Source organism: Gracilinanus agilis, chromosome 3 (genome assembly GCF_016433145.1).
Source record: "Gracilinanus agilis isolate LMUSP501 chromosome 3, AgileGrace, whole genome shotgun sequence".
Taxonomy (NCBI): domain Eukaryota; kingdom Metazoa; phylum Chordata; class Mammalia; order Didelphimorphia; family Didelphidae; genus Gracilinanus; species Gracilinanus agilis.
Genome location: NC_058132.1, coordinates 463,910,931 through 463,934,842, shown reverse-complemented (window position 1 = coordinate 463,934,842; position 23,912 = coordinate 463,910,931). Strand labels below are relative to the sequence as shown.

Sequence of the window (23,912 nt, the reverse complement as noted above, 5' to 3'; positions counted from 1 at the left end):
TTCTGCCTCCAACTTTAGTGGTTCTAGTTAAAAAAATTTCCTTGCCTAATAGCCATCCTTTTGGGGATGGACCTCCCAAAACTTAGCTATGCTTGTCCACCTATGATAAAAACACAGTTCAAAATACAATTCTTTATCCACTTAATATCCTAAGCCTTTTTTTCCTCCAATTGGATAAATATAAATGCCTTTTCAATTATACAACCTATAGAGTCTCTGAATAAGCCACTCAGAATCTCACTCTCTTTACAGGATATAAACTGATTCATACTAGTCCTTCCAACTGCTAGCACTATCTCACTTCTACACTTTCCTACCATGCTTCATCCTAAGTCCTCTGGAATCATGAATGATCATTGTATTAATTATAACTCTGAAGTTTTAAAAAGTTTTTGCAACATTTTTTTCCTATTGCATAACTTTTTCTAGTTCTCTTCATTTCACCCTGAATCAGTTCGTGCAAGTCTTCTTAGGTTTTCCTGAAACCATCCCTTTCATCATTTCTTACCCAATAGTATTCCATTTCACTCACATACCATAATTTGTTCAGCCATTCCCTAATTAAAGGACACTCCCTTTGTTTCCACTTTTTTTTTTTTTTACCACTTCAAAAAGAGCTGCTATAAATATTTTTGTACACATGTCTTCCTTTCATCTCTTTGGGATGTAGGTTTAGGATGTTAAAAAAAATCTCATTTTTTCATGACTTACCACAGCCAAAAAAGCTAATATAGTAAGCTTTTCATGTAGGCTAGGGTTGTATTTAAGGAGCTCCATACAAGTTATTCCTGTCAGGCAGGAATCCCTAGAGAGCACTGGGTGGCAACAACTGTCCCCAGAGAATGCATTTTAGTTGTTCCTGTTAAACAAAACCAGAGAAAACAGCTTTCTGTTTTTCAGGGTCCTTTTGTTAAACTCTGCTTAGAGTGAACTTCTTACTACAATTCCACAAAGAGACTAGCTTAGTGAAAATAATTTTTTTTCCTCCTCTCAGACAATGGAATTGAGCTTTATCACTTCCTTTCAAGTCTATTTTTATGCATTGTTTCTTTTTTAGCGGGAAAAAAAATCCAGTTTCCCCGGGTGTGTATGAAGGTCAAACAAGAACCCAATTTTTATTTATTTGAAGGCTGATAACCTTGATTAAGTGGCTGACTGAAGATTTCAGAGGATTGATCATCTCTTATCCAAGGGACTTATTTTTTATTCCTCTATGTAAGAATGATAGCATGTTGGTTTTTTTTTTTTGTTTGTTTTTTAAGAAAGGTTCCCCAAGAGAAGATTCTAACCTTCCTTTTAAGTCACCTGGAATGAAATGAACATAAAGCAAGGTGAACCCTCATAAAGGGCATCGTTTCCTCCAAAGTGCCCTCAGCTTTAGGGATCAGAGATAAGGAGTCAGAGACAGCTGCTTTTAGCTGCAAGGCCTGTTTACTTTTCTGTACACTGATTAGGATCAGGGACCAGAATAATGAAAAAGATGCTCCATGAACAAAGGTCAAAAGACAGTCTCAAATTTTAAAAATAGAGCATAGAATCTGAGATGTTTTACAGTACTTTTAATAATCAATAATAAAATATCTTGAATGTATTTTAAAAATTTATAAAGAAACCAAAACATTCAGGATAATAGTGATAACTGGCATTTTGCCCTCCCAGGTAATAAAAAAAATCTCACAATTCCTTTTGATTATAAGACACATCTGTTTCTTGCAATCCATCTCTAAAATGCTCAGAATATTATAGAAAAAATTGACAGGCTGCAGCAATTAGGACTTTCTTTTAACTAAGGCTGAGTGACTGAGTATTAAAGAGAATATTAATAATTTTGAAGCATTTTGGAACTTGGAAGACTGCTGAAGGGAATTGTTGAGTTTCTTTATTTCACCTGTGAGTAGTCAGTGGCCTCCTCCTTTCCTTTTTCATGCTGTGCTTGACATTTAATTTTAAAATCCAATCTAAATGACACAGAAAGGAGAGAGATAAAGCAGCAGAAAATCTCTTATGGCAGAGGCTCATTTCTACATGTTATTTGCAGTTGGGTTTATCACTTCTGTAATCCCTAACAAGCAAATCAGAGATACTGAAGAAGAGGAAATGAAAGTGAAAATCTCTTCTTTCAAGGTAATTGTGGACTATGTAGTACATTTCGAAAGTATTTGAAATCAGTTCTAATGAATGGAAAGGATATTAGACTTGGAGTCTTGAAAAACTGACTTGGAGACCTGACTGGCACTTGTTAGGTAGGTGACATTGGATGAAACACTCTTGGAACCTCTGTACCCTCATCTATGAAACACATGAAAAATACTTATAGGGTTGTACCAAGGGAAAATAATGATGAAACTGAAAATACATTCTGTAAGGCTGGAATACTCTTTTCTCATTTACCTTCTCATAGAATACCTAAAATGGGCCACCTTCTACAAGGACGCCATTCTTAACTCCTCAGGTACTATTGTCTTCCCTCTGAAATCACCTTATTTTTACTTGGTATATATTTTATATGTATCTGTAAGCTCCTTGAAGACAGGGACTGTTTTATTTTTTCCTGTGTATTCTCAACAGCTAGTACAGTGCATGGCAGATATTGGTAGGTATTTAATGAATACCTGTTGGTTGTATTATTAGTATTAACATTATTGTTTAACATGAATTAATATTAATCTAGAGCCAAAAAGGGATTTTAAAGGTTATCTGGTTCATAAATATGAATTGAATTTAATATTCTAAAATTGATAGGTGAAAATTGTTTATCACTTTCTATGTTGATTAACAAAATATTGTCTCCTTTTCTCTTCCTCCTTTCCCTTTCTTGCTTGTTCTATCTCTCTTTTGCTCTCTCTGCCTTTCTCTGTGTCTCTTTGTGTCTTTCTCTTGTCTCTCTGTCTCAGTCTGTCTGTCTCTTGTAAGAAGGTAAGAAGCCTAAGATTGAGAAGAAGAAAAGAGGAATTCTGCTTCTTCCTCATTATACCTTTGTGATAGTTCGGTTACCTGAATGTTTAACAACCAGATTTGAGAGTGGAGGAGGGAAGATGTTTGGGGATAAGGTTTAATCTGCATTATTAACATTTTTTTTGCCATTTTCTTAAATCTAGACAATCAAGAAAATAATAAATGAAGCCCTTATCGGTAGCTTAGGCTATTTGGAGCTGACTATAGCACCCTTCTGGGATGTTACAAAATCTCTGAGATTTGTGGGACATTTCAGGTCCTGTATCTTAATGTCTTTTTCTATCTGTGTTTCATTGGAGATCCCTTCAGGCCTTTTCATTCCCAGCATGGCTGTGGGAGCCATGGCGGGCAGAATGGTGGGGATAGGAGTGGAACAGCTGGCTTATCACCACCATGACTGGATCATCTTCAGGAACTGGTGCCGTCCTGGAGCAGACTGTGTCACTCCTGGACTCTACGCCATGGTGGGAGCTGCAGCCTGCCTAGGTATGTTCTTTATGGGGTGAAAGGAAGAATAGGTTTGGGTCCTTGTTTACCCTCATATTGGTCTATAGGTGACTCATGCTTTATTTTGCTTAGTGTCCAAATCCACTGTTAGTATTCAGAATAAAAGCCAGCTAGGAATTGTTGGACTTCAGACATTTATTGTCTGACAAGGACATTCTTATCCGCCTTTTGTTTCACCAGATATAAAATAGGGCCAGACTTTTAGGTTTTTAAAGCTTCAGTTTTCCACTGAGATTTCCCTAAAAGGCTCAGTTGTGATATAAGCTGTAGATAGATGATCTGGCTTAGTTCCTCTGAGAGGTAGAAAATACTAATGTGGCTCTGGAACAGAGCATAACCTTCTTAGGCTTTTTTTTGTTAACTAGCCTGGGAATGGGGACATTTTAGGGTTCAACTTGGCTCTATATTTGATTTGTAATCCTATTAGGGATGCTGAAATGGGGCTGTGGTTGTCCTTCAGTGGAATGATGTCTTATGCCTTTTTTTTCCTTTGGTCTGAGGTGGCTTGCTTATCTAGTTTTATCTTATCTAGCTGTAGATTTGGGTGCCAAATTGTTAATATCTCCTCCCCATGAATGGTATTATTCACTGGAATATTATCTCTGATTCTCTGATTTAGCAATCTACATAAAAGTTTGTAGGGTTAAAACAAATTATTGGGGCAACTAGGTGGTCTGGAGAACCTGGGTTCAAGTCTGGCCTCAAACTCTTGTGAGCTTTATGACTTTGGATAAGTTATTTCATCCTGTTGGACTCAGTTTCCTCATCTATAAAATGACCCAGAGAAGAAAATGGCAATTTTCTCTGCCAAGAAAACCCCAAATGGGGCATGAAGAGTTGGACATGACTAAAAAAATTAAACAACATAGATGATCCTCCAAATTCTATCTTTGGCTCTCTTCTCTCTCTTGAAGTATAGTCCCAAATTTCCAGTTGGCCATATAACCTCTTTATCTGGATATAGGAATAGAGCTGATAATATACCCATAATATAAGTCACCAAACTTATCCTCCCCACCAAATCTGCTTCTTTCCCCTAATTTTTTTTTTGTTGTTGTTGTTTATGGCACCATCATTCTCCTGATTACTCAGACTTAAAGCCATCTTTGACTTCTCTCTCTCCTCTCCTCCTCCATATGCTATTTAAGTCCTGTTGATTGATAATAAGATTGATTCCCTCCTTTTTACCCACAGTTTATGTAGTAGGGGCCTTATAACTTCTAACTTTCACTATCAAAATTTCTTGCTAATTGCTCTCCTTGCCTTGACCCTTTCCCTTCTCTACTCCATCTTTCACTGCTCTCCAAAGGAATGCAGAAGTTTGATGGCATCAACTTCCTTGGTCTAAAACCTTCAATAGATCTCTAGTGCCTAAGCGCTAAAATATAAATTACTTCACTCGAGAGTTAAAACTCTCAACAACTCCAATCTGCTTTTCTGTGTTTCATTCATGTAGTCTGTTTGTTTCATGCTCCCTTCTACGTAATCTCTGCACCAGCTAAATTGGATTGTTTGCCATTTCACAATTTTTTCCTGACCTATTTTACTTCTTTGCATTTTTATGTACTGGTGATATTCCCTAGAACAGATCTTCTCTGCATCTCCTATTGAAATTCCTTTCTTCCATTAAGGTCCAGCTCTGGTTTATCCACTTTACAAAATGTTCTCCAAGTTTCTTTTTTCCTCCCCTGTGGTGAAAGTGATTCCATCTTTTTTGAGTCCTTTCTGCCACTCTGATGCCTCTTGTTTCCTTAATCATAGTCTACCTTCTCTTATTACCTAGTTGTGAATATGTCTTATCCTTTCTCCTTCTGACTAGATTTTAAGTTCTCTGAAGCATGGGCTATTTCATTTTTGTATTCCTAGTAATACCTTGCACAGAAGCAAACATTTAATAGGAAAGTGATATGGAGGAATGAAAGCTGGATTTGAAGGCAAGAGGAGATGGTTTCAGATCTTGCCTTTGGCACTTAGCATCTATCTGGATTGTCCTTGAACAAGTCACCTTACCTCTACCAGGCTCAGTTTTCTCATTTGTAAAATAAAATGGCTGGATTAGATGGTCTCTAAAATCCCTTTCAATTACGACCTGAAAACAGTGATCCAGTATGATTGTACAGAATAGAATTGAAAGGCAAGAGTTATTTATAGAATTCCTGGTGATTCTAGTTAAAATACCATTTGTATTGATTCATAGCCTTGACTGTTGAACTTTATGAGCTTATCACTTTAGGATAATAATTGGATTTCTTTGTGAAATTCTCTCACTTTGAAACAAGACAGCCTTGTATAACAACATTTTACAGTGCATTTAGATATTTTTCATAAACTCTTTTTGCTTTGAAATTAATTTTGGAAGATGGTCTTTTTTTACTGTGCGCTGAGGGATCATTGGCTTTGATACCATGACAAAATTTTTTTCTTTATTTTTTTTTGTTTTTATTTTTTAAACTCTTATCTTCCACCTTAGAATCAATACTATGTTTTTTTTTTAAACCCTTACATTCCATCTTGGAATCAATATTGTGTAGTGGTTCCAAGGCAGAAGAGTTGTAAGGGCTAGTAAATAGGGGTTAAGTGACTTGTCCAGGGTTACATAGCTAAGAAGTGTCTGAGGCCAAATTTGAACCTAGAACCTCCCTTCTCCAATCCTGGCTCTCAACCCACTGAACCACCCAGCTGTCTCCCATGAATTGTTTTCTAGGCAGGCAAATGTTAAGGGCTAGGAGATTAAGTAACTTGTCCAGGGTCATATAGCCAGGAAATGTCCGAGGCCAGAACCATCCATCTTTAGACCTGGCTCTCAAATCCACTAAGCCACCTAACCACCCCAAGAATTTTTTCTTTAGCATGCCAACTGGGGCAAAACTAAAAATCCCAGTATTTTTCATCCATTTATTCAAGGCTATTTTAAAGTGTTGTATTAATGCAGTTTACCACTACTGTTGCTATTAATAATCACTGCTATCCCTGGTTAAATACTTAAATATATAAATGCATGTAGTTAATATTTGCACACATCTGGTCCATTAGACTCTCAGGAATGGTTGGTGAGAGTAGCAGTGAAATCTATTAAGGATTTATCAGTATCCTCACAGTAAATGACTGATTATCTCAATCTGCTCAGGAATGCCAAGGAACATTCCTGAGGTGAGAGGTGCAGGTCAGGTTGATGGAGATGGATGGGTCTGTGACATTGCTCCGCTTATTCTGGGGATGGGAGGATGAACTCTAATTTAAGTCAGAAGCCTGGAGAATTCATGCATTGCAGACACTGAGGCAGTTGGTCTTTGTGGACAGTTTCTCAGAGAGGGGACGGTGCTTGTGCTACACAGATGACCTGTAGATAACTAGGAAAGAGTGAGCACAGTGACTCAGCTTGAGATAACTGATTTCTCCTCAAAAGTGGAAAGTCTGGATCAGAGAATTGGATAGGACTTCACTAGAATAAGTCATCTTTTCCTTGGTATATGCTATCATAATAACTAATATTCACATTGAATGATAGAAGAAATAATCTTTTTTTATTTGTTTTAATAATAACATACTCATATCAAATGATAGAATAAGTTTTTTCCTTATTATATATTATAATAACTAATACTCATATCAAATGATAGAATGTCATCTTTTCCTTATTACATATTGTAATAATAACATACTCATATCAAATGATAGAATAAGTCATCCTTTCCTTTTTATATGTGGTAATAACTGATATATTGAATAGTAGAATAAGTAATCTCCTTGTTACATGCTACAATAACTGATATTTATGTAGAATAATAGAATAAGTAATCTTTTCCTAAATATTTGTTGAAATAATAACTATTTTGAATAATGGAATATTTTCCTTATTATATAGTATAATAATAACTGATATTCATATAGAATGATAATATAAATAATCATTTCTTGTTATATGTTGTAATAACTGATATTCATATATAAAATTAGAATAAGTAATTTTATGTTGTAATAACTGATATTCATATCAAATAATAGAATAATCTTTTCTTTATTATGTTGTAATAATAGCTTATATTCAGATTGAATAATAGAATATATAAATTTTTCCTAGTTGTGTTTTAACAATAACTGATATTCATATTGAACAATAAAATGTGTGATATTTTCTTCATTATATGTTGTAATAATAACTGATATTCATATCAAATAATAGAATAAGTAATATTGTCCTTGTTATGTTTTAATTACAACCAATATTCATATTGAATAATAGAATAATCTTTTTAATTACATGTTATAATAATAACTGATATTCATATCAAATAATATAAGTAACGTCTTATAATAATACCTGATATTCATATTGAATAATACAATAAGTAATCTTTTCCTTTTTATATGTTTTGATAACTGATATTCATATTGAGTAATAGAATAATTTTCTTTGATATATGTTGCAATAGTAATTGCTATTAATATAAAATAACAGAATAAGTAATTTTTTCTTTGTTCTATGTTATAATTATTAACTGATATTTACATTGCATTTTCAGGCAGGAAGATGGCACAATAGATAGAGGGCTGGGCCTGGAGTGATAAAGACCTAAGTTTAAGTCTGGCCTTAGATATTTTCTAGCTGGGTGACCCTGAGCAAATCACTTAACTTGTTTGCCTCAGTTTCTTCATCTGTTGAATGAGCCGGAGAAGGACATGGTAAACCACTGCACTATCTTTGTCAAGAAAACCCTACACTAAACCCAAGAGTTGGACACAACTGAAACAGCTAAGAACAATGTCACATTTCAGTTTGCACAGAGCTTTCTACACATGATTCCATTTCAAGTGCACAAATCACCCCATGAAGTAACAATTAAAGGTGCTATTACCCCTAATTTAAAAATGAGGAAGTCTAGTGAATGTCAGACGGGATTTAAACCTTGGTCTTCCTGAACTCAAGCTCAGAATTCCATCCTGTACATCATGCTGCCTCCTAGCATATATGCTTTTGTACACTACTGCACAGCACAGTTCATGCCATTGTGCCTATATGGAAATCTACAGAGTAGAAGGGAAAGAGCATGGGATTTGAAAGCAGAGAATCTGCATTTGAATCCTTGCTCTGCTATTGTTCTTCTGTCATTTGAGTCATGTCTGACTCTTGGGTTTTTCTTGGCAAAGTCACTGGAGTGGTTTGCCATTTTCTTTTCCAATTCATTTTACAGATGGGGAAACTGAGGCAAACAGGGTTAAGTGACTTGATCCAGATAGTTTGCCATTTCTTTCTCCAACTCATTTTACATATGAGAAAACCAAGGCAAGAAAAGTTCATTGACTTGCCTGGGGTCACCCAGATAGTTTGCCATTTTCTTCTCCAGCTCATTTTACAGATGAGGAATCTGAGGCAAACAAGGTTAAGTGACTCGCTTAGGGTCACACAGCTAGGAAGTGTCTGAAGCTTGATTTAAACTCAGTTCTTCCTGACTCCAGACCTGTCATGGGAATCATCCCAGTTTTCAGGTTCTTAGTTTTTTCACTTCTAAAATGGGCCCACCAGAGTGTGCTTTGACGCGTTGGGTCTCTTCCTCGCAGGTGGTGTTACCAGGATGACTGTCTCTCTGGTGGTGATTATGTTCGAACTGACAGGAGGTCTGGAGTACATCGTGCCGCTGATGGCTGCGGCCGTGACGAGCAAGTGGGTAGCAGATGCCTTTGGGAAGGAAGGGATCTACGAGGCGCACATCCACTTAAACGGGTACCCGTTTCTGGACGTGAAGGACGAGTTCACCCACAGGACGCTGGCCACGGACGTCATGAGGCCCAGGCGCGGGGAGCCACCGCTCTCTGTGCTCACGCAGGACAGCATGACGGTGGAGGACGTCGAGACGCTGATCAAAGAGACCGATTACAACGGCTTCCCCGTGGTGGTTTCCAAAGACTCGGAGCGCCTCATTGGTTTTGCCCAGAGGAGAGAACTCATCCTCGCCATAAGTGAGTAAAGAGAACAAAATTGGTATTGACCAAGAACCCCGTCGTGACGTTAGCATCCAAGGAAACTTGAAATATAAATTATTTATTTATAGGAAATAAAGAAAAAGCTGAGACTGGGAAAAACTTGTTCAAGTGAAGCAAAACCTAATTCATTTGCTGACTTATAAATGCCCAACTTACCAATGACTCATGTATTAAACCTCTGCTTTGAACCTCTCTCTTCTGGGCTCTGAACCCAGGCTCTGGCCCCCTTGCAATGGGTGGCACATTAGTTCATAGGAGAAAGGGAATGAATATATGAAAATCAGGGACAGTTTAACCTTAGATATCGTAATCTCCCTTCTGAATTTCATTCTCCCCCTTTTCCTGAATATTTTCACTTTGTTTTATGATTTTTTTAAAAATCCTTACCTTCTGTCTTAGAATCAATATTGGGTATTGGTTCCACAGCAGAAGAGTGGTAAGAGCTAGGCAATGGGAATTTAAGTGACTTGCCCAGGGTCACACAGCTGGGAAGTGTCTGAGGACAGATTTCAACCTAAGACCTCCCATCGTTAGGCATGGCTCTCAATTCACTGAGCTACTCTGCTGGCCCCTGATCTTTCCAAGTTTTAAAAAAAAATTAATCTCATTCTTTTTTATGGCACAGGAATATTCCATCGTAATCATATACCACAATTTGTCCAGACATTCCCCAAGTGACAGATATCCCCTCAATTTCCAATTGCTATTCTCTTAATTACATTTAGCATTTTATAAGATCATTCTACAATTTATCCTTATCAGCTTATTACTTTATTTAATCTGTGAGATCTTAGTGTCATCCGCATACTTGGGTAATTGACTGTTTATTCTCCCTTTGGTATGATGTACAAAAATGTTCCAAAGACTAGTCTCAGAACTTCCCTGATGGATCCCATTATTCTCCTTCTTTGGTCTTCAGAGAAATTCTGGTCTATATTTATCCTCTGTTTCCTATCTGTAAGACAGTTTTTTATCCTTGTTAAAAACTGTTCCCTCAAAACCATGATTATTCAATTTTAAAAAAGAAATAAAGAGTTTTGAAAATCTCAGTAAAAGTATATCCACTGGTTTCCTCTTTCCTAGTACCTCAAAGATGTCAGGCATAATTTTATACAACAGAAACCATAGTGTTTTTCTCACCAAAAATTATATTTACTTACATATTTGGAGTGTATTTCTTCTATGTTAGGGATAAATATAGAATTGCATTTTATTTCTGTTTTGTCTCTCTCTGTGTCTCTTGTTTTCTATTTCTCTGTCTGTCTCTCATTCTCTCTCTGTTTTTGTCTGTCTGTTTCCCTCTCTTTCCCCTTCTCCCTCTCTAGCTCCCTCTCCCTCCTCTCTCTCTTTAAATAGAGGCTGGGTTTGTTTTTAAATATTTCAAGCAGACGTCCTTTTGAAATATACAGCCTTTCTAAGGACTTAAAAGCAGAAGGTACAATTAAAAAAATCTTTCCTGAAGTAATAAATGTGAAGGAATCCACTACCCATTGTCTAGCTGAATAGGTACCTGAGTGGGGACTACTAGCTAATTATTGTCGAAACACCCGGGCTGTAATCAAATGGTAAATAATAATTGTCATCAAATTGTTAGAGAAGGAATTGGGTTTAGGAACTGATAAGTTCTCTAGGCAGCAACCTTTGGAATGTCTATAGACAAAAAAGTAAGTGTAAACAAAGTCTTTATGCTTTCCATTAGACAGGTAATAATCCAGGGAAAAGGGAGTAGTCAGCATTTACCTAGGAGCTATCAGAAATGCTTATCTTCTCAGCCTAGAGAGATAGCAAAAGTCCGGGTCTCCAGCTGTAAGGGAAGAAGTTAATTTCCTACATTTGTGGAACTAATTGTTTTTCTTGTGTTCTAGGAAAGAGATCAGAATTGTACCATTTTCCTTCCTTTTTTTAACTAATTCATTTTTTTGGTTTATATTAAAATTCCCAGGTTATTCTCTCCCCTCCCCTTCTCACACTAGAGATGGCATCATGGACAAAAAGATATATGTATATATAAAACTATTTCTTGCTTATTTCTTTTTCTCTGTTCTTTCTTTGTAGGCAGACATACACAAATCATTCTTCTTTTAAATTAATCAATCTAAAACAATCTATTTATTTAATTAATTAACTCAGATATTTTCCTTGGTTACAGGATTCATATTTTTTCCCTTACCTCCTATCTCCCCCTCCTGTAGCCAACGAGTTCAACTAGGTTTTACATGCATCATTGGTCAAGACCTATTTCCACATTACACAAATCATTCTTCAAACAATATTTCTGTTGCTGTATATAATGTTCCCTTGTTTTCATTCCTTTTACTCTTCATAATTTCATGTAGGTCTTTCCATGTTTCTTTTTCTTTTTTTCCTAAACCCTTACCTTCTGTTTTAGAATCAATACTAAGTATCCATTTCAGAACAGAAGAACAGTAAGGGTTGGGCAATTGGGATCAAGTGACTTGGCCAGGGTCATACAGGTAGAAAGCTTCTGAGGCCAGGTTTGAACCCAGTTTCTCTCATCTTCAGGCCTGCCTCTCTCTCCACTGAACCTCTGATAGTTCTCTAGGGTAGGTACCTCTCCATTAAAAAAAAATTAACCTGCTTGTTATTTCTTATGGTAAAATAGTATTCTACCACAATCCCATCATATGTCACAACATGTATCCATTCTTCAGTGGATGAGTTCTTTGCCACCACAAAGATTACTGCTATAAATATTTTAGAACATAAAGGTTCTTTTCCTTCTTTATTGCCCAGGATGCACTTCATCTTTATCACTGTTAGAATTTTTGTCATCCTTCAGGGCTCTGTCAAGAACCATAAAACCCTTCTTTACCCTCTAATTGCTAGCATTCTCTCCTTTGATAACCTTGTATTTTACTTCTCTGTACCTTTCTGCTATCCAACCACTTTGGGGTGGGATTTTGTATTATTAGGATTTAACATTGTGACCTATACATAGTAACAACTTAGTAACTGTTGAATCGAATTTAAAATAGATAGGAGAACAAATTCTAAAACTGTAGCATGTAGAACTTAGGGTAGATATTTTCCCAAAGGAATAAAGGCCTTCCAAATAAAGAAGGCTGCAGAGTTTTCTTCTCTGGAGAATTTTAAAAAGATTAGAACTATATTTTAGTATGTGGAAGTCAGAAGATTTTGATTTTTGGTCTAAACTTGCAATTTCACTATGTAAGGAACTCCTGTGGAGAAACCATGTGTCTTGGATGCAGGTCAGCAACTCATCTCTAACTCACTGTCTTAGAGGGCTTCCTAGGATGCTTAGAAGTGATTCACTCAGTACCACGCTGCTAGTGTGGACCACAGGAAAGACCTGAACTAGGTCTTTCTGAAGGCAAGACCAGACAATACATCTTCTCTCAGATATACAAATATACAATATACAGATATACAAAGTGGTTTCTCCTTAGATGTTTTCACATGTTTTAATGAGGGACATTATATATATGTATATATAATGACTTCTGAGATTCTTTTATAATAATATAAATGGTACTTCCAGTTTTCAGTTGTATGGTCCATAGATTTAGAGATGAAAGAGACCTTTGAGGTCATCTAGTCCAACTTACTCATTTTACCATTGGAGAAAGTGAGACCAGGAGGAGTGCAATGCCTTGCCCAAGGCCACATGGGTAGTAAGTGGCAAAGTCGGGATCCAGGTCTTCTGCATTCAAATCCAATACTCTGCTTGTACTTATACTTAAGTGCTTGCTACTGTACTTAAAATAATTATGCATAATAGATAGGTTTTATGGAGAAAATTCTTTTGGTTATTTATACTGATGATTTACTATGTTGCTATTAACAAACTATCAATGTAATAGTTATTAATTCAATACACCTTTATTACATTCAGAACAGATCAACTCTGACATCTTATTCAAGATCAATTAAAATGTTTACTTTAAATTTCTGGTATTTCAAAGATTACATAATTAAAACTAAAAAGTATTGTTGAACCCAAATGTTCATGTTGGGATTGCTAAGCTTTTTACTTTTTTACTCTCTCTATATATATTTTTACTTTTTACTATATGCATACTATATATTTTATAATGTATCACATATAATATATTATACTTGTAATATATGTATATATATATTGCCTTTTATACACTTATTACTATATATCTTGAATGGTCACATCTAAGAATAAGATCTTGTTTCTAGTCCTGCTGATGCCCCGTATAGATGTGTGACCCTGGGCAACCTCTCAGCATCCCAGACAGTTTTCCAAAACTATAAGTTATAGATGGGTAGCCAATATGCCACTGTAGAATCAGTCAGTAAACATTTATAAACATTTATATTATTTGCTGAGTACCCTGGAAACAAAGAAAGCCATGTGGCAATTTCTGTTCTCTAGGAGCTCACAATCTAATGAGGGAAGATAACGTGTGAACAACAATGTCCAAATAAGATCTACAGGAGGACCTTGTTTTATGTGAACTCAACACCCAGAAATCAGGTATACACAATTGACTATCAAAAAAAGGCAAAAGAATATGCAAAATTAAAAATTTGAATTATGCACTGAATCCATCCTGTTCTCCCAAGTGAAGTGAAGCCTCACAGCAGTTTGCCCAATCATTTTCATTCCCTGAAAAGCATTAATGTGACTCACTACATTGTTTTTTGCCAACCATTGGCTCTTGTATCAGTCTGTATTGGGAGCTTTCCCTTGTCCTGTGCATCACAGAAAAACTTCTCTTTATTTCATTAACGCTATTTAGTTATTAATAATGACCCCAAAGTACAAGAGTAGTGATGCTGTAGTTCAGATAATCTTTTTTTTTAAACCCTTGTACTTCGGTGTATTGTCTCATAGGTGGAAGAGTGGTAAGGGTGGGCAATGGGGGTCAAGTGACTTGCCCAGGGTCACACAGCTGGGAAGTGGCTGAGGCCGGGTTTGAACCTAGGACCTCCTGTCTCTAGGCCTGACTCTCACTCCACTGAGCTACCCAGCTGCTCCAGTTCAGATAATCTTAAGAAAAGTCTAAAAGTGCCTAAGTATGTTGATATAAGAAATATTCGTTAAATAATGGGGTTCACTATTATGCGTGATTTTCATCTTAGGTGAGGGTTCTTGGAATGGAATAAGGTCCTGCCGTAAAAACAGGATAGATTGGAGATAATTAATAGAGGTAAGGTACTAGAATAAGGAAGACTGGGAAGGGCTTCTTATAGAAGGTGGGATTTTAGTGGAGACTCGAAGGGAGCCAGGGAAGCCAGGAGGTAGAGATGGGGAGGGAAAGAAGTCCTTGCATCAGGGATAGCCAGTGAAAATCCCCATGGCCACAACAAGGACACTGGATTGCAGGGCACATGATGGAGTATAAGATATAAGAAGACTAGAAAGATAGGTTTGGGGGTGGGGTGGGGGAGTGGTGTTAAAGAGATTTGGTTACCTAAGGAAATTGCCACCCTAGGAATTTCCTGCGTCAATGAAATCTCAGATGCAGACATCTTCTTCCTCCCTGTACCTGAGCCATCCCAAAACTTTAATATTACCTTCTGTAAGCAGATGGAATATTAAATTGCATAAATCTTCAGGGACTTGACTCAACACAACTAGGGAATATGCTGAGAAAACCCATCATTTTACAGGTGCTATGATTGCTCATAATGATAGGTGATATCACTACAACCCGGTGAGATAACAATATTTAATCCATTTTACAGATGAGGGAACTGAGTTCTACATAATTTCTTTGGGAACTTGGCTTTAGTGTCAGAAGAGGGATTTCCTAATCCCAAGTTTAGCACTCAATCCATTGTCCATTGAACTATACCACCTGTCCTATACAAAGGACCAAAGTTCTGTCTCTCCTATATTATAAAGATTTTCAGGCAGACCATTTGCAAAGAATCTGAAGCATTTTTATAACTCTCTTATTCAAGATGTTTTTTTAGTTCCTTTGTGGGTGCCTGTGGCTTGGGGTTCATATGTCTTTGGGTTATCATCTTATCAATGAATATGTATTAAATACTGGATCGGAGTGTCATAGGATTTAGGACTGGAAGGATCCTGAAAGCTTCCATTTTACAAATTTGGGAATTGAGCTTTAGAGAAATTTAATAAGTTACCCAGGGACAAATGGGTAGTGATTAGTTGAGTTGGGTCTTCTGTCTTCAAAATCAATGTTCTTTCTTTATTATGTGTCACATATATTCTGGTCACACTCTTTCAGGGCAGGACAGCTACCTTTTTTGAAGATGCTAACAGTTTTGACTACTCAGCCAGTCTACAAAAAAATCAATCTCCCAACCACTTGATGAGCCAGCCAAAACCAATTATGGAATTCCACACATGTCTCATGGCTTCATTAAAGTACTTTCTTTAGATGTCATAAAAATTCTCTGAAAAATTAGCTTTCTAGTGTTTTCTACAAGAAGAAATACTATCTGAGCAAGTGATATGGTCTATGCATGTACTAGACTCCTGTTATAATTATATCATATTTTCTCCATTTTATTACACTATACCTTGAATTCTATGGAAAATTCTACATAAAATCTAGTTATGTTGCAATAAGTGACTATTATTAGTCACATTCTCCCAGGGGAATCAAGAAAGAACAATTAGCAAATGAATGAATTATTCTGTTTACATGTTAAATATTTAAGATAATTATTTACCTAATGAGTTGTACCCAGATTACAAGTCATAATTAACATCTAATAAAATAAATTGTACTTGCATTTACAAAATGGGTAAATTTCACAAACTTTACAGTTTATATACATCAAAATGTAAGAAAGAAATCTCTGGGCCATAATTTTGAGCTGAAAACTGACTTTATTCATGGGTAGAGTCAGTGATCCATCATCATTCCCAGTCTATGATGAAGGACATCTTGTGGATGTTCATAGTTGTTTTATAGGTGTTGACAGTTGGTACAAATCACTGATGAAAAAAGTCTACCTACTCAAAGTGTGTTAGCTAATAATTGTCTAGTACAAGGTCCAAACATTTTTATTGATCCTACCACTACTATCTTCAGATAATATTTTAGGGAAAGACTTATTGAAATTATAACAGACAAAGACTCACAAGAAGAAACTTGAAGATATACAAAGTTGTCTCATTGAGTCATAAAGTCTGAGAACCCTACAATTGACATACATTCCTAGAAAAGCAAATACTATTTCCACTTTTACAACTGACTCCTCTGATTGCTTCTGTTATCTTTATTCAGAATCAGATAGTAAAGATGTGGACTTAACATAAAAAGCTCTTAAGCTAAATCTTTCCTTATCTATTACAGTTAATTAACAACTCAGACTAGCATGTCTAACACTTAATCACATATATAAGATGAATTAGTTTTATTCTAAATGATATGTAAAGAAATTAAATGAAATAAATGCAAGTTAAGCTCTTCAAAAAGGGCAGATTTAGTCAGTATGGAGGCATAAAGGATGCTTTAAGCAAACTTTAAGTCTTTGAAATTTAGTTGTTAAACAGAAGGCTAATGGTTAATAAATTTGCTAATTGTTCTTCTCTGTGGTATACATGAAGCCCATATTAGCACTAGTACTGCCGTTATTTATGGTTGTATACACTCTAAAGAAAAAATAATGACCTTTTTTTTAACAATGGAACTCTCTCTCCAAATATTGTAGCTAACAGATCATTTTAAAAGGTTCTCTGGTAGACCCAGGATTGTATTTCAGATCTTCTGGCTTCCAGGCCCCTTACTCTCTCTGCTAGGCACATCTGTTTTTCAGATGAAGTAAACAATGAGAATAGAGAGGGGAGTTGACAAAGCCACAATGTCAACTCCTTCCTTCTTAGATCCTATATAGGTCTGGACCCTTTTAAATAGGCTGCTGAGTCCAATCCAGCACTCTGGAAAAAATTAAAGTAACAAACAAGAACGCCTAATCCAACTTTACTCATTCTGCATACCTCTAAATGCCATCCAATGACAATTTTTTTTCTTGTGCTCTGGATACTGTGTATACAGTCTGTACATTACAATTTCTTGCCACCTGTTTAGCGTTTGTGGGCCAGTTATTAATAAAGAGTCTTATTGTTTATCCAAACCATTGCATCTTCACCATCCATCTAAACAGATGACTTCAGTGCTTACAAGAGGCAAGGTTGCTGTTTGTTTTTCCACATGGAAGATGTGCATGTTGTACATTTATTAGCCAAAACTCTGAGGAGGAAAACCCACAGTATGTTTTCTTTTATAAATTCTGAACCCCTAAAGCTCAAATTTACTCTTTTATTTCCTCTTTTTTTTCCATGGAAGGTTGTGACAAAAATGAGACAGATAAATATTTGAGTCCCAAAGCTGAGTTATGGAGAGAGGCAATTTTCCATACTTAAGTGATCCCCATAGTATTGTTGGCATGGGGACTCCTTCTACTAATGCAGACTACAGACTCTTTTTAATCAGAAAATAGTCTCTAAGAGATGCCATAACTAGAAAAACTCCTCACATTAGAATTGACTTTATATCGTCAACCTGGAGATGAGTTTCTCTTCTGTGCAACAGAAATATAGTCTGGTCCTATCCATCACCAGTTTTGTATTTGAAGCCTTTCCAGCTTGGTGGAATATGCCAGTTTGCTCTGCTAGCACAGCTTCCAACACTCCCTGATAAAGCCATAGATTAAGACTTTAATGATGAGTTCAAGTTAAAATAGAACTCATAGCCAGAAACTGTCTCTTCTACCTCTCTTGATAGCCCTTAGTACCCATATTCTGCATGCATCAAAATGTATGTTTTACTTACTGACCCTGACTTGCTAGTGCATTTGAAATGTGATTGTTGGGCCACATGAGTTGGAAAGCTTATAACTTTGGGCTCTCCCCGGCACACCTGGGAAAAGGGCATTTTTTTTTTACTTGCCATCTATTGCCTTGGACCTTTTTGACATCCCTGAATATGATTTGCAGTCTCAGGATAAGCCTTTATTATTCTACTTCAAGGATTCATATCAAAGTCTAGCTGGAAAGCAATGGTGAATATTCACAATCTGAATAGCAGAATGAACAAGTCATACGGTCACCAGCACTGTCTCTGCTCCATATTGTCTATATTGGCAGCAAGCAGTCAGGCATTTTTTTGTTAAGTCCCTCCAGGTTGTTGTTCAGCATCAAAGGTGGCAGCTCGGTTATCTAAATCTTGTAGGTATGATTTACTCAATGTTAGATTAAGTCTTCAAATCCAGTTCAGCCCAAGTTTTTTTTGGAGAATATTTTAAGGCTTTTATTCAGTAATTTTATGTATATTGAATCAGTTCTAGATCAGATATATGCATTAATTTTCTTGAAACTCAACACACTATTGTAAATTTACCCATATTTTCCATTCATTGTGGGATTCCACAAATCAGTGTACATAATTCTAGATCAATATTTGTTGTATGTTTATATGTCTATTATGTGTGCATGTTGAATGTTTGAAGCCCCTGGTTAGAATATGCAACACACTATTGTAAATTCACCCATATTTTCCATTCATTGTGGGATTCCACGAATCAGTGTACATAGTTCTACAACAATATTTGTTGTATGTTTGTATGTCTATTATGTGTTGAATGTTTGAAGCCTCTGGTTAGAATATGCAGTAAAATTTAAAGTATTCTTGATGGAATAGATAGAAACATGTAATGTGATGGTGAAAAATCATCAGCCTGCAGATAGAAGCAAGTGGAAGCATACTGAGCATTTTTGGAAAATCACTAAAAAAAGAGAAAAGTCTTGATTCAGCAAAGAAGCACTCAATTCATTACAGATCTTTGAAAAGATGGACTTCAGTCAGTGTATTTCTGATTGAATCTCATCCTTTTTGATGTTACCAGAGTGGGCCCCATCATCTGAAGACGTTTGCTCTGCAGGCCAGCCTTCTGTTTCTATTTTAACTAGGGCTCCTCTCCTCCACCCCCTTCTCAGTGTGATCCCAAATGCTACCAGTTTTCCATTAAAGTAGTGTATTGCAATGAAAGGCCACAGAGGACACTATAGTAGCCTTATTCTTTCATACAGAAATGTAGGTGAATAATAGTGAGTGAGAAGAGAAGAGATTTATAACAGATACTGGAACCATTTTTAGGGCAAACCTTATCATACATCTCTTCTAGTCTATTCCTATTCACTAGCCTTAGACAGATCTTTTGAGGCCAATAGACTTGTATCATTTTTTTACTTAAAAAAAAGTTTTCAGCCCAGATTTCTAGCACTGCATTAAGTTATGTTTTTACTAAGCTCTAAGTTCTCAGCAGAGACGAAGTAGGGCAATTGTAATCATAACAACTTTACTATTTTTTAAATCCAAGAAATGGCTCTTTTGAAAAATATAAAAAATCCAAAGCATAAAAGAGAAAAAAGTGGTCTTTCCTATGACCCTTCTCTCTCCCCTCTGGTGATGATTGTGTTTAGCCTGAAAGTTCTGGATACTAAGGCAGGTTTAGTCTCAGATTTGTCATCCTGCAAAGGGTTCACATTCCCATTGTGAGTAATGATAAATTAATTTGTAATGAATGAATGTCATTTTAAAGACGAATAGTAATTGAGCACTTCTAAACCGATCTCCATTGCTGTTGGGAATATCAGGTATACTCTAACCCAATACAAAAGAGAAATGGCTTTTATGTCAAAAACCACTTTAGAATCTTTGAAAGGGTGATATGTGTGCCCCAAATCCTAGCAATCGTACTCAGATCATGGAGTCAGCTTTTTTCCAGGTTTTTTCGTTTTTGTTTTGTTTTCTCCAAATAAACCTAATCTTTAATATTCAAAAAAGAAAAGAAAAGAAAAACCATTAAGAATGTTTACTTTGTCCTCATTCCATATTTAGCTAGAGTACTAGACTTAATGTTAGGAAAATGCAGGTCCAAGTCCAGTCACAGATACTGACTATTTGGGCAAAGCAGAATCTGTTTCTCCCTCTGTAAGATGGGGAAAATAATTGTGATTATCTCCCAATTTTGTGAAGCTAAAATGAGATAATGTATGAAAAGTACTTTGCAAATCTGGCGTCAGGCACTTTCTAACTGTGTGGCCCTTGGCAAGTCACTTAACCCTCATTATCTAGCCCTTACTTCTATTCTGCCTTAGAACCAATACACAATATTGATTCTAAGATGGAAGGTAAGGGTTTAAAAGAAAAGAAAAGTACTTTGCAAATCTTAAAATACAATATGGCAACTCTTCTTACTATTAATAATCCCATTTCCCCCCTCACTTTTTCAGTAGAGTCCAAATTAAAACAGTCCTGGGACAAGTTGCTATACTGCTGTTATTCTTTTATATTTGACATATTACTTATTGTTCAGAGGCATAAAAAAGTTCCTTTTTTTTGCAATTTAATAAAATATTGGGATATAATCTCTTCTTCCATGGGTGCACTGAAAGCATCTCTGGGACCACTCCAGCATCTTACAGGATACTGGGGATGATGTGTATGCCATTCAATTCCCATGTGGTTTTGATTTTTTTTTCCTACCAGCTCTCTATATTTTGAAAGCTGTTCATTCCATGTAGTAAAGAGATTATGAGAATTCAGAATGGTTGCATTTATTAAAGTGTTGTTCTTGAATATTTTATGGATCCTTGTCTTATCTGGGCCATTATGGAAGAAGGGAAAATAGGAAGGACAAATTTATTAAACACCTACTATGTGCAAGACCCTGTGCCAAGCACTTTACAGACATTATTTTTACCCCTACAACAACCCTGCGAGGTAGGCACTATTATGGTGGTACCCAAAATAAAAATTTGTCTGTAATAATGCTCTGCTTTCAGGACAATTCATCTCAAGGATAAATGTTATAATTTATATATAAATATATGTTTAGATAAATATAAATGAATATAAATATATTCAGATAAATATATGAATATAAATATGTTTAGATAAATACATTAATATATATTTAAATAATATGTTTAGATAAACATATGAATATGAACATGTTTAGATAAATATTTATTAATATAAATATATTTAGATAAATATATGAGTATAAATATAATTCATATATTATCAATAAATATATTTGAGGTCTGGATTTGTAGTAAAGGGATTTGTATATGTTAGTTTATGAATGATAGCAAACTCCTGATGTGTAATTGTGGCTTTTGTAGTTGCTAGATTGGGGCAGAGTAGCCGTGTACCACTTAGGGCTGCTTATTCTAACTGCCCTTCTGTTCTCCTTGCCCAGAAAATGCCAGGCAGCGGCAGGATGGGATCGTGAGCAATTCCATCATGTACTTCACTGAAGAGCCACCTGAGCTGCCTGCGAATAGCCCTCATCCTCTGAAGCTGAGGCGCATTCTGAACCTGAGCCCCTTCACAGTCACTGACCACACGCCCATGGAGACGGTGGTGGACATCTTTCGGAAGCTGGGACTCCGGCAATGCTTGGTGACCCGAAGTGGGTAAGTAGAACCAAATGTCTTTCATTTCAATTGATATTTAAGAGCCTCACAACATTGCAAAATCAGGGCATAGGAGGGGGCATCGGAATGGAGGATTCTAAGAAGTAGAGACTAGAAGAAAATACATTTAAGGCATTCCAGAAGGCTCAGGTAAAGCCAGAGTGAGGAGATGGACCACTGAACCAAAAATGGGCCAATTTTCCTGTAATGTAGAGGTGTAGGAAGAGAAATCGTGCAGAAAAGTCTGAGTAAGTGGCCAGATTGTGGATCAAGGTTTAAATGGCAAATTTTACCTTCGAGGCAACAGAAAGCCACTGAAGATTCTTGAGTTGGAGCATGATATGGTAAGATTTCTCCATTAGGAAGATGAATTTTACTACTATGTGGAAGATAGGTTGGAGAATAATGATGCTGAAAGCTAGAAAATGAATTAAGACTCTTTTAGAGGCAGTACAGTAGATAGTGTGCCAGGCTTCCCATCTGGTCTCAGATAATTATGATCTATATTTCCCTAGATAAATCACTTAATCTTGGTCTGCCTCAGTTTCCTCAACTATACAATGAAGATAATAACAGCACCTCCAAAAATAAAAATTAAAAAATAATAGCACCCCCAACAACACAGCAGAGTGGGGACAGTAATAGCATTTTGTTGTGAAAGTCAAATGAGATAATATTTACACTAAAAAAAATTAGTATATCATATAATATTAAATTTTATGAAGATAAATATAAATACCATGAAATATAAATATGCATTATATGTTATATAAATATGATTAAATATGAATGTATTTATACAATACAGTATGTATTATTAAATAGAAATATATTTATATAGCATATTATTCTATTTATATAAAGAGAAATACACGTTATGAAATATAAATATACATTATATATTATAAATATTACAAAATAGAAATATATTTATGTATTAAAAATAAATATTAACTATAAGTATATTGTATATCATATTATACTTATTTAAAAAGAAATATAAATATACATTTTATGTTAAATAGAAATGTGTTTATGTATTATATAATACAAATAAAAATATTAACCATAAATATCACCAAATGTAAATATACATGATATGTTATATAAATGTAAATATGAAATAGAATATATTTATGTATCATATAATATAAATTTTAATTGTAAATATAAATATCACAAAATAGAAATATATATTATATATTATAAATATAATGAAATAGAATATATTTGTATATTATATAATGTCAATCTTAACTATAAATATAATAAAATATAAATATATTATTATATAATTTAATTAAATATAACATATTCATGTATTATGTAATATGAATATTAACTATAAATACCATGAAATATAAGCATATAGTATGTTATAGAAATATTAAATAGAATATATTTATGTATTATACAATATAAATATTAACTATGAATATATTGTACATATTATACTTATATGAAGAGAAATATAAATAGACCACATAACTATATATTCTATATAATAGAAATGGAAATATTAGTTCATACAAATACAGTTATATAAAGAGAATAAATATGAAACAGAAACTTACATATGTTATATAAATATGGAAAGGAAACGTGCATATTATATAATATGAATATTAAATATAAATATATTTGTGTATAACATATTTTGTTTATATAAAGATAAATGACATAAATATAACACATATTTATGTAAGATAAATATAAATATTATGAAATGTAAATATATAAATATCATTAAATATAATACAAAATAATATAAATATTGGAAATAATAAAGCATTTAACACAGTGACAATCACATAGGATGCTCTCAATGCATACTTATTTAGTTCATATTTCAGTAGTCCAGGGAAGAGATAATAAAGTCCCAAAAGTGAAGACGGCCTTGTGAGTGGGGAGAAGGGCATGAATGCCAGAAATGGCTTGGAAGAAGAATCAGCGAGACTCGGCAACTGATGGAATATCGGGAAAAAGGGAAGAGCTGGAGACACCTCTGAAGTTAACCAATACAGTGGTGGCACTGAACAGAACTGGGTGATTT

The 23,912-nt window shown here is 35.2% G+C and overlaps 1 protein-coding gene across 2 annotated transcripts in view; it reads left to right on the top strand.

The window, feature by feature from the left end:
* CLCN4 (chloride voltage-gated channel 4) overlaps positions 1–23,912 on the top strand; it is a 77,357-nt gene that overhangs the window by 29,636 nt on the left and 23,809 nt on the right. For both annotated transcript variants that reach the window (XM_044670383.1, XM_044670382.1), the window contains 3 exons: positions 3,255–3,441; positions 9,022–9,420; positions 21,643–21,859. In XM_044670383.1, the coding sequence (XP_044526318.1) occupies positions 3,255–3,441; positions 9,022–9,420; positions 21,643–21,859 (803 nt within the window). The remainder of the gene's footprint in view (positions 1–3,254; positions 3,442–9,021; positions 9,421–21,642; positions 21,860–23,912) is intronic.